This window comes from Megascapheus bottae, chromosome 15 (genome assembly GCF_031878675.1).
Source record: "Megascapheus bottae isolate mThoBot1 chromosome 15, mThoBot2.hap1, whole genome shotgun sequence".
NCBI lineage: Eukaryota > Metazoa > Chordata > Mammalia > Rodentia > Geomyidae > Megascapheus > Megascapheus bottae.
This window is the reverse complement of record NC_143523.1, coordinates 26,754,988-26,771,063: the sequence shown is the minus strand read 5'-3', so window position 1 is coordinate 26,771,063 and position 16,076 is coordinate 26,754,988. Positions and strand designations below refer to the sequence as shown.

Sequence of the window (16,076 nt, the reverse complement as noted above, 5' to 3'; positions counted from 1 at the left end):
AATCCAAATGTTTTCGAATCCTATCAGGCTCAGTGATCTCCTTGGCTTTGTAGGAGTCATCGTAGGCTCCCTCCTAGGCTTCCTTCTTGTGACTTCTTCTCGAAATAGCCTTCATTTCCAGCCAACTATCGCCCACCCTATTTTGTCCTTCCCTTCCTGATTGCGCTTCACCTCCCTCCTAAGGAAATAACAGAAACACAGTGCAGAGGTGCTGCTGCTGGGTAGCGTGTGAAGATGCAGTGTGGAGGTGCGGGCGAGGAAATCCTCAGCTACGGCTCTCCCGCGGCTGGTGGAGAAGGATCCTGAAGACTCTGCCCTGGAGTGACTTCGCCCACGCTAGGGTCCTGTAGTTTACTCTCACGAATGAATTCGGGCCAACTTCAAGCTTGCTATGCGAGCAGTACCTCCCTGCTGCGAGCGTCCGGAGTGTGCAAAGCGGCCTCCGCCACGCAGACGGCGGATTCCCGATGGGCGGCCCGGGCCTCTCTAGCTGCCGTCTCTATGGTGCTGGGAATCCGCAGGTCGCGGCTTGACCCGTCCGGCTTTTGCGCGTGCGCCAGCCCAGGCGCGTGCCCGCCCCATCGCAACTGTCGGGCTGTGCGGCCGGCGGGCCGGGCGGGAGGGGCGGGTCTGGAGCGCGGCGGCGGCGGCGGCGGCGGCGGCCGCGGTCCCCGTGCCTCGGCGGCCCTCCCGCAGAGGCTGCGCGGCCGGAGCCCTCGCGCTTCTCGGGCGGCGGCCACCGGCCCTCAGATGGTGGGGCCGGAGGATGCTGCAGCCTGCTCGAGAAGAAACGCCAAGTTGCTCCCGGCTCCGGCACAGGAGCCCGCGGACCCGGACAGGAAGATGATCCCGGCCGCCGGCGGGTTAGGTGGCGGGGTCGGCGCGACGGAGCCCCTGGAGGAGGCGGGGGAGGAGGAGGAGGAGGAGGAGGAGAAGGAGAAGGGGACGCCGCCCGGGCAGCGCCGGCAGCCTCACCTGGCGGCGGCCAGGAGTCCCGGGGAGCGGGTTCTGTGTGGCTCTCCGCTCCCCGCGGGCCCGGCCGGCGCCTCGCCCGCAGCCGCCTCGAGCCCGGCCGCTCGCCCGCGGGGCTCTGACTCCAAGCACCGCTCCGCAAAGGCGGTGGACGCCCGCGCGCCGCGATTGGGCGGTATGACCAACGGGGACTCGGGCTTCCTGCTGGGCCAGGACCGCGGCAGCCCGGCCGAGGCTCGAGCCGGCGGCCCGCAGCCGCGCTGCCCTCGCCCGTGCGGTCGCCTCCCGGAGGGGCCCCGGGACCCGGGTGCGGGCGGCGCCGACGGCTCGTCCGACTGGGCCGCGCCGCTCGAGGACCCGCTGCGGAGCTGCTGCCTGGCGGCCGCCGACACCGACGCCGACTCGGGGGACAGCGAGGACTCGGAGCCGCCCACAGCCAGCCCCGCGGGGTCCGAGGAGGGCGAGCCCGCCGCCGCCTCGGCCGGGAGGACTCGTGGGGACGCCGGGCCGAGCCTTGGCTACTCGGACGGTCACTTGAACTCCCGGAATACGTTCGAGGTGAGCCGCCGGCCGAGCACCGGCGACCCCTGGCCCCCGGCGGAGCGGCCGATGCCCTCGCCCGGCGTGGAGCAGGGCCCCGCGGGGACCCCAGCCCGGGCTCGGCGGGGCGGAGGCCTTGCGGACTTCTTCGCCAGGTACGGCGGCGCTGGGGCCGGGGACCTGCGGGGAGGGCTGCGATGGCCGCCTCCCGGCCCTGCCGCCGGCCCCGACAGCTCTGATTTGCAGGTCGGGGAGGGGAAGCCGGTGGTCTGGCTCTGCGTTTCGGTGGCTGTGGGCGCCTGTGGGGCTGGAGGTGTCCACACCCTTCTCACCTGCTTTGGGTCTAGCCTGTCTGCTAGCCACATCTGCAGTTGCCTGTCTTCGAACAGCAGATAACCTCCCCCCCACACCCTTTTTTATAATTATACTTCAGGGGTTTGGATGGAGTAAGGATGTGTCTGCGGGTGTGGCTGGGGAAGAAAGGGAAGTCATTTTGCCGAGCTGTTAATTTGCTTGGAGTCTAAACCCATGCCAGCAGCGTGGGGATTCTTGAAATTAGTGTGGGTTTTTCGTCGTGCTTGCTTTAGTGGTCTTTACTAAAATGGAGTCGTTTTGGTGCTTAGAATTAGACGCTAGACATATAAGCCAAATTACCACAGATATGTAGGAAATCTCGTTATTCTTCTCCCAGATAAGTCTCAACTAATTCGAAACTATTATTTAGTTATTTCTTGAGGTCCTAGGGCTCGAATTTAGGTACATGTTAGGTAAGCTCTCAACTTACATCCCCAGCCCCAAATAACGACCATTTAAAGGTATTTTATTTTTTCATTTGACTGGATATTCTGAACTTGAATTATGGTGCTAAGACAATACAGATTTAAATTGAGGGTTTGCTCAGTTTTATAGGAATAAACAGATGCAGTGGGGAAATACAGGTCTCAATTGGCATTACTGAAAAAGCAGTTTCACTTGAGTTGAATTTTGATGCCATCCTACGACCCTCCCCCCTTCAGTCTCTAGGCAAAAAGTATTTCTAACACCTAATACCTTTTCATTCTCTTTTTAGGAGTCTTGACTGTAACCAGGATTGAAAGAATTCTGCAGTTCAGGTTTTAGAAGGTTGTGTTTATTTATTGACAGAAAGACACAATTTTCTGATTTTTATTGCTTACTCTCCTATTTTTTTTTTTTTTTGCCAGTCCTGGGCTTAAGCTCAGAGCATAAGCATGAATTCTACTATTTCTTATCCCTATTTTCCTTGCTTGCATGATTTTGCAAATTCATTGTAAAGTTTCTTAAATCAGTAGTAGAAAGTCCTGATTTTGTGTTTCTCAGAGGACAAAATATATAGTAGATCTGTATTTGTACTTGTAATTGTAAAAATGTATTTAAAGCTTTTAACAACAATATGACATTCACAAAAGGTCTCAAGATGAGTGAAATTTATGTATTTGTGACAAAAGTTTATGTATTACATAACTTGTGATCTTTAGGTGCTTATTGGTCCTCATATCTCATCTTCATTTTGTTTTGACATCAGATATTAATTATTTTTGACATGGATAGGGCTAATACAATGAATAAATTGTGTTGCTTTGTGCTGAGCATTGGGAATAGACATGATTTACACTGTGGTCACTGTCTTAGAGGTGAAATGCAGCCTAATGGGGAGTAAGTTGAAAAACACACATACATCTGATTGCAATATACAAACAAACAATAGCAAAGAAAGTCTATTTATTAGACACTTTCATTAGCAGCGTACAGAAATTTCCTTCAAATTAAAAAACTTGTAATTAGACTTTTAATACAGCTAGGTTTCATTCATATGGCCACATTAATCATATGTAGCAGAGCACTAGATTTAAAATCAGAAAACTTAGCTGCCTTTAAGTTTATTTCTTCAATCCTTATTTTTCTTGAGACTTATATATCAAGACTTTACAAGTCATTGCTTCCACTCTTGGGAAAGGACAGTGTCAAGCATACACATTTTCTTTTAATACTTAGCTAAAACCTTAGCTAGATTCTTTTTTTTTTTTTTTTTGCCAGTCCTGGGCTTGAGCACTGTCCTTGGACTTTCTCAAAGCTAGAGCTCTACCACTTGAGCCTCAGCACCATTTTTTTTTTCTGTGTATGTGGTACCGAGGAATCGAACCTGGGTCTTCGTGCATGCTAGGCAAGTACTCTACCACTAGGCCAAACTCCCAGCCCCAAGGATTCTTAATTCTTTAATTTTTATCTCTTTAATTCTGGACTGTTGATTCTTATTTGGATGGCTTTATTTATTTAGCTAGTCCTGGGACTTGAACTCAGGACCTGGGAATTGTCCTTTAGTTTTCTCAAGGCTAGTGCTCTACCACTTGAGCCACAGTACTACTTGTGGCTTTTTCTGTGTTTGTAGTACTGAGGAATTGAACCCAGGGCCTCATGCATGCTAGGTAAGCACTCTACCACTAGGCCACACTCCCTGCACCTGGACTGTTGGTATATATGTGTATGTGTGTGTGTATATATATATGTATATATATACATATATATATATATATACATTTTTTTTTTGGCCAGTCCTAGGCCTTGAACTTATGGCTTGGCCACTGCTAGTGCTCTACCACTTGAGCCACAACACCACTTCTGATTTTTTTTTGTATATGTGGTACCGAGGAATTGAACCCAGGGCTTTGTGCATGCTAGGCAAGCACTCTACCACTAGGTCATGTTCCCACTCCTGGACTGTTGATTCTTAAAGGAAAGGACTGGCATTCACCTCTGAATCTACAATATCTGGCTCAGACATCAAGAACTCCATTCAGATTGGGTTGAATTAGTAACTTCCAAGGACTCCCCTTCTGCTTTTTTTTTATAAAATTTTTTGCCAGTCGTGGGCTTGAGCTCAGGACTCAAGGCTAGAGCTCTAACTCTTGAGCCTCAGAACCACTTCTGGCTTTTTTCTATGTATGTGGTATCAAGGAATTGAACCCGGGTTTTTGTGTATGCTGGGCAAGCACTCTACAAGTAGGCCAAATTCCCTTCTTTACAGTCAGCTAAGGACTGTAATTTTGAATAAATCTTGCATCTCAGGCAAAATAATCAGAATGTACCCTTGTACCAGTAACTCAAGAAGCTTTCATTGTTGCTTTGTTTCTTCCCTGTGTACAGTGGCCATTCTTTTTGATTTGTTTTGTTTTGTTTTTTTTGTTTTTGTTCGGCATGGGGCTTGAACTCTGGGCCTGGGCGCTGTCCCTGAGCTCTTCAGCTCAAGGCTACCACCCTAGCCCTGGAGCCTCAGGGCCATTAATTGGAGATGAGCATCTCACAGACTTCTGTACCTGGGCTGGCTTTGAACTCCAGCCTCCTGAGTAGCTAGGATTATAGGCATGAGCCACCTCGCCCAGCACAGTTGCCATTCTTAACTCCAAAGTTCCCTTGGGTATTATTGACTTATTCTGAAATAGACTCTTTTTGATGCAGCTACTCCCACTTGATTTTTTTTTTTTTTTAAGATGAAGACATGTCATGAAAGAAGACAGTTCATTTACTTAGTGGACTGAAAACCTGGATTTCTGATTCCTAGATTTCCAGATTCAACATATGGTTCTTTTCTCTTTCATCTGCTTAGCTTCTCCCTTCCCTTTCTGTCCTTCTACTTCTTTTTCTCTTAACTGGGTAAAAATCTAGAAGTATTTTTAAAATAGTTTTTTGTTTTAATTAGTGATGGAGAATCATGGTAGCTGAAGCTTCATTGACTAGGTTAGATATGGTGATTTGTTTGGAATGGTTCCGCTCTGACTAAGCATCTGCGTGTATGGTAACTTTGTCATGGGAGTCCTGGGCATAACCTATGTATAAGATTTGAAATGTTATATGTGCAACTAGTTTCCTGTTCCTGCAACTCAGCAGTGCTGAATGAATCTTTTTTTGGAAGCTTTTGTGCTTCTAGCTATATTTCTCTCCCCTGCCCGACCCCTTCCTCCCTTCCCCTCTCCTCCCTCTCTTCCTTTTTCTTTCTTTAAATTATTTTTGTGAGACCTCCAAGGAAATTCATGTCTTATTTTCAGTATAGGATGGCTAATTTTTACATACACGGTAGTAAACCGTCAAATATTTACTGGCTAGTATTACAAATGTGAACTGAGTTAAAGAGGATTCTTTAAAATGCAGTTTGATTTTATTTTTCATTTGTGTATTTGGAGGGTTAATCTCGATAAAACTCTTCATCTAGCCAGGCATTGGTGGCTCCCCCCTGTAATCCTAGCTTCTCTGGAGGCTAAGATCTGAGGATTGTGATTGAAAGCCAGCCGGCATAAAAAGCCAGAGATTCTTATCTTCAATTAACCACTAGAAAATAGGAAGTGGTGCTTTGGTTCTAGTGGTAGAGTGATAGCCTCGAGGTGAAGAGCTCAGGGACAGCATCCAGGCTAAGGGTTCAAGTATTATGACAGATCTATGAAAACAAATAAAAACCTGTCTACTTAACTCTAAATTCTACCTTTTTTTTTTTTCCCTAGTGCTCTACTACTTTGAGCCCTAGCACCAGTTCTGGTTTTCTAGTGGTTAATTGGAGATAGGAGTCTCAGGACTGTTGTGTGTGGCCTTTGTGCCCAGGCTGGCTTTGAACACCGATCCTCAGATCTCAGCCTCCTGAGTTGCTAGGATTACAGGTATGAGCCACCGACACCCAGCGTGTGTGTGTGTGTGTGTGTGTGTGTGTGTGTGTGTGTGTGTTGTGTGTGTTTAAAGTAAAGGGCCAACACTACCTGAGAGAAATCATGCGACATATCATTGATCTTTAGTTTTTCTCACGTGTAGACAGGATTGAGCAGCAACTCTTGATTTGTTCTTCTATATTTGCAGATAAGGTCTCATTGTACAGTCCAGGCTGGCCTCAAACTGGTAATTGTTTTAGCTCAGCCTCTTAAGTACTGTGATGATAGGAAAGAGCCATCACACAGCTTAGTCTCTTCTATTTCTTTTGGGTGTTTTTGGGGGGTTATGTGTAGAAAGGTAGGGGAGATAGCACTGGATAAGAGAGAAGAGGGTAAAGGTAAAATTCAATCACTGAACTGGACTTTATAAATAACTTCTTGAGAACTTTCCAGTGTTCCGCTTTGATGAACTAGTATAATAGTTCCCAGTATTTGATATAGTACAAAAATCACCTAAAAGTAGATTGAAAAAAATTGATTCTCTAATTCATAATCTTCTAGTCAAATTCAGAAGAACTGGTTTTGATAGGTAACTTTCAGTTTTTGCTTTGTTTTGTTTTGTTTGGTCATGTGGCTTGAACTCTGGGCTTGAGCGCTGACCCTAAGTTCTTCAGCTCAAGGCTAGTCCTCTACCACTTAAGCCACAGCACTGGTTTTCTGGTAGTTAATTGGAGTCTCACGGACTTTGTGCCTAGGCTGGCTTTGAACTGCTATCCTCAGATCTCAGCTCCTGAGTACCTAGGATTATAGGTGTGAGCCACCAGTGCCCAGCTCACTTTCAGTTTTTAAAAGTTGGCCTCAGCCAGGTACCTGTGATTCATCATGCCTATCATTCTATGTACTCCCGAGGCTGAGACTGCAGGATCATGCTTCAGAGCTGGACTAGACAGGAAGTCAGCGAGACTCTTAGTGTCAGGTAAGCACCAAAATGTTGGAAGTGGAACTATCTATGGCTTATATGGTAAAGCTCTAGCCTTGAGCAAAAAAGCACAGGGACAGGGTCCAGGCCCTGTGCTCAAGCCTTAGAACCAACACACACACACACACACACACAAATCGGTGCTTCTGAAGTTAGATTGCCTAGATTGGAATTAGCTCACTAGTTTTCTCTGAACTTATCTATAAAGTGGGGGTAAGATTATGTCTTAAAAAACTTCTGTGATATTTTAAGTACATTGTATTTATTGTGATCTATAGTTGGTATTCAGAGTTCAGACACAAGCAACATTACTGTAATTTCTTACTTAACTCTACCAGTGAAATCCCAGCTATTCAAGAGGAACAGATCAGGAGGATCCAAGTTCAAGACCAACCTAGGCAAACAGTACACAAGACCGAACAAAAAAGCTGGACATGGTGGTTCTTCTCCCCCCCCCCACCAAGTTTTACATAGGAAAAAAGTTTAACACTTTAAACGTTAATGATAAAGTATTTCTTCCTGATCTAGTGATACGTACATTTCTTTCCTGTTGCTCAGTATCAGCTGTTCCCTCTTCTTCTCCCATTGACATGGTGGTTCTTGCTTGTCCCCAGCTAAATGGGAAGGCCTGAGGAAGATAGTGTCCAGATCATTCAAGGCAAAAACGGGAGGTGTGGGGGGGAAACAGTTGAGACCTTACTAGAAAAGTAAAGTAGAGAGTGTTAGGGGTGTGGGAGGAAGCCCTGAGCTCCAAATCCCAGTACTGCCAATAAATAAATAAGGTAAAATAAAACAGAAGAGATGGGAATAAACTTTTGCATCAGTGGAAACATTACATAATTTGTGTAGTAGGAGATTGTAAAACATAATTTGTGGGCCGGGAGTTTGGCCTAGTGGTTAAAGTGCTTGCCTAGCATGCACGAAGACCCGGGTTCGATTCCTCGGTACCACATACCTAGAAAAAAGCCAGAAGTGGTGCTGAGGCTCAAGTGGTAGAGCTCTAGCCTTGAGAAAAGTCCAAGGACAGTGCTCAGGCCCTGAGCTCCAGCCCAGGACTGGCAAAAAAAAAACAAAAACAAAAAAAACCATAATTTGTACATGGAACTGAATGTGTGTTAAATTGGATTCTGGTGTAGTGATAGATAATTTCCAGGAGTTTTAAAGCTTTGGCTAAAAAGGCAATCAGAAAAACTGAAGAGAAAGAATGCTGAGAAAGATGAAAATATTTGGATCTTTTATTGTTCTAAAGTACTTTTCTAGATCGGCAAAGCCAAATTTTAAGTTCATGAAATATTTAACTTGGCTTACTCATATATTTCATATTTACTATGTTGTGGTAGAAGTTTTTGGCAAAGTGGAAATATTTGGAGATTTTGAAGCAAAACATCTGGCACCCATCTCAAAATGTATTCAGAAAGGGAAAACAAGTCCTTTTAGTGGCTCAGAAACTCAAAACTACACTAAAAGTTTTCCCCAGATAATTCTGGTTTATACCTGCTTAAACCTTACTGCATGATTTAAAGAAACAGACAACTTAACAGACAGCTCAGAGCTTTATGCTTGCAGGCAAGCCCCCTACCACTTGAGACAACTTACATCCCTGTTTGTTTTTGCTATTTTTCAGTTTTTTGGTCTGGATAGGCCTGGGTCCACTCCAGCACATGGGAGGCAGGAAGGTCTTGAGCTTCAGGCTAGTCTGGGAGTGAAATGCTATGTGGAGTGAAACAAAACCAAACCCCTTAACTGGGAAAGAAGTTGTGTACACTGAATGTGGCTTGGCCTACCTCTAAAATTTGCTACTTCAGCCTTTCTTGTAGTTCTTATTTCTGTGGCTAAAAGAAGAGAGGAAAACCCATGTGATTGAGTTTTTAACAGACTTTTTTTTCCCCTGAAATCAAGAGAAGTTTACCTTTGGAAACCAAGGTAGGTAGTTTGAGAGTGAAGTTAGTAATATTGTTTAATTTACAAATTTGGCTTTGCAGTTTCTTTTTAACTTGAGTTTTATGTTGGATATTTTTTGTGTGTGTTTGTATATTTCTTTTTATTACCAGTCTCAGAGATGACAACATTTTACATTTGGAATGAAACATAATGATTTTGAAACCAAATTATGTGTGTTATTTTCCCAGATACTACACTATGTAACTAACCATCCCGTTATGTCTTGGGCATTATTTAGAATTTCCAAATCTGGTTTTAATCTACACTGTTTCTAGCCATCTTTTAGTCATATTAGGCAAAGTACATTTTTGTTATTGTCCCAGGAAAAAGTTATTCAAGAATTATAACAGCTATTTTTTTTAAAGCAGGGCAAGGTTTATAAAACTGCCCTCATGTCTCATGCTTGTAATCCTAACTGCTCAAGACTCTGAGATCTGAAGATTTTGGTTTAAAACTGGGCTAGACAGGAAAGTCCACAAGTCTCAAGTTAATTAAGCACTGAAAAAAAAAAACTGGAAGTAGAGCTGTGGCTCAAGTGATAGAGCACAAGCCTTAAGCAAAAAACAAGTTCAGGGGTAGCATCCAAGCCCTGAATTCAAGCCCTAAGACCAGCACATAAAAATAAATAAATAAAAAAAACTAAAATGAAGTGATCTTTGCTCATACTCTTCTTGTAAAGACAATGAGAAGAAAAGTGGATCATTTGGAAGTATGTTTAGAAGTAAAAGAAAATGAGTTTGAAAAGGTTTGCAAGTAGAAAAATTGCTGCAAGAATAGATTTCAGTTAGCCATTTAAATTTTTCCTACTCTGCCTACTTCAATGCTTTTTAGATGTTTTTAGCTACTTTTTTTTTTTTTTTTTTTTTACTTTGAAGGTCTTTTTAATGTGTCTACCATCTCTTCTCTCCTTTGCTTGCTGGTTTTCTTTCTTTTTTTTTTGTGGGTCATGGATCTTGAACTTGTCCTTGGCACTGTCCCTGAGCTCTTCAGCTCACGGCTACCACTCTACCTTTGAGTTAAGCCCCACTTCTCATTTTCTAGGGGTTAGTTGGAGATAAGAGTCTCAGGTCCATTATAGTGCCTAAGCTGCCTTTGAACCTTGATCCTCAGATTGCAGCCTCCTGAGTAGCTAGGATTATAGGCATGAGCCACCTTCTCCTTTGCTTTCTTATCCTCCACCTTCTGTTTTTTTTATAGCTCTCTATGTGTGTGTTTATGTGTGTGTTTATGGCTCTCATGTATGGAAGTTAAACCTAAAATATAAACATACTTGAAAACACATGCCGGCCATTTGCATATATACACAGGATCAAACTAAGCAAAGTATGGTATACCTAAAGGTATGGTTCCCTGGTGCGATCCCTTTGAACAACTTAAAAACAGATTAACAAAATGAATACCAGAAAACTGAACTATCTCCTTTCTGATGTAGATGGAGGCTAAGGAATTGGGGGTAGACAAATGGAGAGAAGAATGAGAAAACATGTATGTATGGGAAAATGGAGCTAGGAAACTTGAGGAGATAGATGGAGATGGGATACATGGGACTGGGGAGAATGGTGGAAGGAGTGACACTGATTAAGATCTACCATTACAGCCAGACGTGGTGACTCATGCCTGTAATCCTAGCTACTGAGGAGGCTGAGATCTGAGTATTGCAGTTCAAAGCCAGCCTGGGCACTAAAGACCAGGGGGACTCATCTCCAATTAACCACTAGAAAATGGGAAGTGGCGCAGTGGTTCAAGGGGTAGGGTGGTAGCCTTGAGCTAAAGAGCTCAGGATCAGCACCTAGACCTAAAGTCCATGCCCCACAACCAACAAAACAAAACCAGATCTATCATACATATAAATGGATGTGTTTAATTGATTCAGCCTCCTTGTACAACTATGTTACGATAATTTTAAAAACAAGAAAAAAGTTCATGCATTTATCTTAAATGCAATGTATTGCTGTACAGTGTATCCTTACTTGAATTCCAGTGCTAAAAGGAAAGGAAAATTTTTCCCACAAGCACCACAGTAAAGCTAGCACAGTAAAATCCCTCTTGTAAGGGAAAACACATTATTTATTACTAAAAATGATATCCTCTATAAAAACTTAAATTTGAAAATATGTTATTTAAGTTTTAAAATAAAGACAATAACCTAGCTGAATAAGTAGCTCTGTCTTCTATAGGTTTTTAAGTTTTGTTTTGTGGCAGTACTGCAGCTTGAACTTAAGATATCTAGCATGGTTAATTGAAAATGTGAGTCTCAGGGACATTTCTGCCCAGTCTGACTTCAAATTTCAATCTTCATATCTCACCTTTATGAGTTGGTAGGATTATAGGTATGAGCTACTGGTACCTGGTTGTATACTCTGTGTTTTTTTTTTTTTTGCCAGTCCTGGGCTTGAGCTCAGGGCCTGAGCACTGTCCTTGGATTTTCTCAAGGCTAGAGCTCTACCACTTGAGCCTCAGCACCACTTCCGGCTTTTTTCTATGTATGTGGTACCGAGGAATCAAACCCGGGTCTTCATGCATGCTAGGCAAACACTTTAACCACTAGGCCAAACTCCCGGCCCCTACTCTGTGTTTTTAAAGAATAATAAAGTTTGCATAGCCTTTGATGACCCCCACCCCCCATTATCTTTGTTGTTTGTTTGGTGGTTCCTAGAATTTGAATTCAGGGCCATACCACCTGAGCTGGTATCCAGCCCTAATAACAAAACTTCAGATAACTGCCTATTGTTTAATATTATCAGCAAATAAAGGATAATATCCATCTTTGCAGTATAGTTCTAGAAACAGATTAATTTTCAAAACTGGATATACAGGTAGGTATAGTGACTGCAGTTATAGATCAACTTATTTGGGAGGTTAAGACAGGAAGACTGTTTGACCTTCCTTCCCACCTGCAACAAAGAATAAAACTGAGCATACAGCTATAGTAACTCAGAAACATTCTGCAAAAAAGGATAACTACTGTAAATTTTTTTCTTAAGTAAATTAATTAATGAGTCGCTTTTTTTTTTTTTTTTTGGCCAGTGCTGGAGCTTGAACTCAGGGTGTGAGCATTGTCCTTGAGCTTTCTCAAGGTATTGCTCTTCTACTTGAGCCACAGTACTACTTCTGGCTTTTGCTGTATATGTGGTGCCAAGGAATGGAATCCCGGGCTTCGTGCATGCTAGGCAAGCACTCTACCACTAGGCCATGCTCTCAGCCCCGAGTCACTTATTTTAATGAGTAAGATTTTTTTTTTTCCATTGCTGGGTCTTGAACTCAGGGCCTGAACATTGTCCTTGGGCTTTCTCAAGGCTAGAGCTCTACCATTTGATTACAGCACCACTCCGGCCTTTTCTATGTATGTGGTACTGAGAAACTGAACCTTGCATGCTAGGTAAGCACTCTACCACTAGGCCAAACTCCTGGCCCAATATAGTCTTTTTTTATGAAATATTCTACATGTAGTATAAGTATACAGTAAAAAAGCAACATTTTTTTAAACAAATTAGCATGGACATTTATTTGCAGGGCATCAAAAACATCGTAGAGAACAGACAATAAATGCATTGTTTTCAGCAAAAATGGGACATAGAACATTGTTAAATAGAGAATGCTTCAAGAAGACTGAAGGTAAACATACATTTTTTTTTAGATTTTATTAACATTGATTTTTTTTACATCGTATTTCAAATGCCATGTTTAAAAAACAAGTATTCAAGAATGGAGTCTATATGCAATCACAGGCATATAAATTTTAGAACATAATTAAAATTAAGCTGAGACTTTGTATGTCATAGATCTGTATCAATTAATATAACACTATATCTATAAAATATATATCCCATTATAGGTTTTTATGTCTATGTAGTTAATATTTATATCTCTAAGACTGTGTCAGTAACCTTGCATACCCGAATATTGAGTTATCTCTCTTTGTTCTGTTTGGATCTAATATCCACATATCAAGGATACCATGGGCCTTTTGTTCCTTTGGTCCTGACTTATCTCATTCAACATGATTTGCTCTAGTTTCATTGAATTCCCAGCGAATGCCATTATTTTATCTTGTCTGTTGGCTATGTAGAATTCCATTGCATATATGTACCACATTTTTTGTATCCATTCATCTGTAGTGGGGCATCTGGGTTGTTTCCATCACTTATCTGTTGTGAATAGTGTGGGAAGGAACATGGCTGTGCAGGTGTCCTTATCATATCCTGGATTATGATGTTCAGGGTAAATGCCTAGGAGTGGTATGGCTGGGTCATAGGGAAGGTCTATTTTTAGGAGTTCTGTTGTTGTTGTTCTGTTGTGGGACTTAACTCTGGGCCTGGGTGCTGTCCCTGAGCTCTTCAGTTGCCACCCTATGCCTTGAGCCACATTGCCACTTCCAGTTTTCTAGTGGTTAATTGGAGATAGGAGTCTCAGGACTGTTGTGCCTTTTGTGCCCAGGCTGACTCTGAACAGCAATCTTCAGATCTCAGTCTCCTGCATAGTTAGGATTACAGGTGTGAGCCACTACACCCAGCATTACTTTTAGTTTTTTGAGAAACCTCCAAACTGCCTTCCAGAGTAGTTGTACTCCCACTAGCAGTGCAGTAGGGTTCCTTTTTCTGCATAACCCTGCCAGCATTCATTGTTTCTGAGTTCAGAATATTGACCATTCTGATTAGGGGTAAGGTGGTTTCTTAGGGTTATTTTTATTTTTTCCTTTATGACCATGGATGATGAGCATTTTTCTCATATGTTTCTTTGCCACTTTAACCTCTTCTTTTGATAGATCTCTCTTTTGTTCCCTTGCCCATTTAGTGATTGGTTTGTTGGGTTTGGGGGGGGGGGATTAGTTTCTTGAGTTCCCTGTAGATATACAATAACATTTTAATAACAATTATTATTACTTTACCCATAATGCTATTTCATTTTGCCTTTCCCCTGCTATGTAAAGAAGAAAAGATCTTAGTAAAGCATTGCCTGCAGTTTATTTACTATAAGGTAAATAAGATAGGATGTACTAAAGTATCTTCTTGACTCAAACACACTCAAACTTTATTATGGAGGGAGAAGAAAATAATTTATATTTGAGCTGTTTAATTGAAGACATTTTAGTAATGTGTAGGCTAGAAGAACAGTAAGGATATGTAGTACATGAACAAGACAGGTAATTTGAAAGAAAACTGCAGTAAACTGTCTCAAACACTTGGTAGTAGAAAAGTGACTTTATAGGGCTATTAGTATCTCTTGGGAGTTACATGGAGGTGAATCTAAGATGTGATGAAAACTATAAACAGTTTTCCAAGGAAAATGTTTTATTAGGCACCTTGTTTTCTTAAAATTGTACATGTAATTTGAGAAGAGGCTCTAGCTCATTGACTCATGATGCGAAGAGCCTTTGACTTAGATATTTTATAAGGTGCCTGGCACCTCCAAAATACTGTTAAGAAGTAGTTTTCACTTTCAGTGTTGTAATTACTTTTTTTTTAACCAAGACTTAAGTATAATAATTTTCTCCTTTTAAAAAATAGTTCTGACATCTGAAATTAGCAAGGATAGTGATGTAGTCTTATGAAGTAAAAATTCTTTATTCTTTTTAATTTTTAGGATTTGTAATAGCGACAAAGACAAGATCGAGAAACAGCCCGAGAAAGGAAATTCTTGGAATTAAAAAAAGCCTAAACTTATTTGGCAGAAAAGTACTTTTTTTCGTATAGTCAGCTGAAAATCTTTTTCAAATGAAAAAATGATTGAGGTTTGGAAAGAATGTAAGTAATCTCCATGCCAGATCTGTTATCCAAGTACTGAATTTTAAAGAAATAGTACTTCTTTGAATTAATTATGTAATCAACTCTAGCATTCCATGGTCACTAAATCGTATTTTCTTTTTGGTCTTCTATTCTTTGTGGAAATTTTAAGTCTGCAGTCCAGGAGGTTGGTTTTTAATGGTCTAAGTGCCCCTGAAATAGTTTGAAGGTCAGGCTATGATTTCTATTTTTTTTTTTAAGCCAGTCCTGGGTTTTGATTCAAGGCCTGGGCCCTGGGTTTTGATTCAAGGCCTGGGCACTGTCCTTGGACACTTTTTGCTCAAGGCTAGGACTCTGCTACTTGAGCCACAGTGCCACTTGCGGCTTTTTCTGAGTATGTAGTACTGAGAAAGCGAAGCCAGGGCTTCATGCATGCTAGGTGAGTGTTCTACCTCTAGGCTATGATCCTGGCCCAATTTCTAAATTATTTTAATTTAGCTTATTGTTTTGATGATTATTTTACTATTTGATTTTCTGTTTGAAAAAGTATTCCAGTCTTTTGTATGATGTTGGTGTTATTATTGTTAGAAAGAAGATTCAAGATTAGTTATAATCTTCTATAGCGTCAAGTTCCATAGTTTGAGAAACTGAAATTTACAGTGAATATGTCTATTCACTACAGTATGTAGTGAATATGCCAATTCTTAGAGCCCTAAGCACTGTAGATCCTGTTACTTCATAAGCAGAAACTTTTCATGTTATAGATATGTTTTGCCCAGTTTTTAAGGTGTGGTAGGCAGTGTGACTCTCAAATCAATATTTCTGTGTGTATGTAAAAGAAAGAAGCAAAAGAAAGAAATATTAGAATATTGCATATACATATAGATAGATGAATAAAGTATGAACAAGCTAGTCATATATCAGATGTTACTATAAATGCAGCAAGAGAGAAGGCAGAAGAATGGTTGCATTACTAGACCATTGCTTCTCTTTCCTCACCTCACATAAATGGTTTCTTGGTATGCCTCTTTTCTTCGTCCTTTTTGTTTTTGTTTTGTTTTGTCAGTTGTGGGGTTTGAACTGTAGGCCTAGGCTCTGTCCCTGAGCTTTTCAGCCCAAAGCTAGTGCTCTACCACTTTGAGCGGTAGCACCACTTCTGTTTTTCTGGAGGTTAATTGCAGAATCTCAGGGACTTTCCTGCCCAGGCTGGCTTTGAACTGTGATCCTTAGATCTCAGCTTTCTGAGTAGCTAGGATTACAGGTATGAGTCAC

The 16,076-nt window shown here is 42.2% G+C and overlaps 1 protein-coding gene across 3 annotated transcripts in view; it reads left to right on the top strand.

Annotated features, from left to right (window-relative positions):
* The first annotated feature begins 747 nt into the window (after window positions 1-747).
* Window positions 748-16,076, top strand: part of Tbc1d12 (TBC1 domain family member 12) — a 63,852-nt gene continuing 48,523 nt past the window's right edge. For all 3 annotated transcript variants that reach the window (XM_090346222.1, XM_090346224.1, XM_090346225.1), the window contains exon 1: window positions 748-1,667. In XM_090346222.1, the coding sequence (XP_090202348.1) occupies window positions 751-1,667 (917 nt within the window). In that variant the 5' untranslated portion in view covers window positions 748-750. The remainder of the gene's footprint in view (window positions 1,668-16,076) is intronic.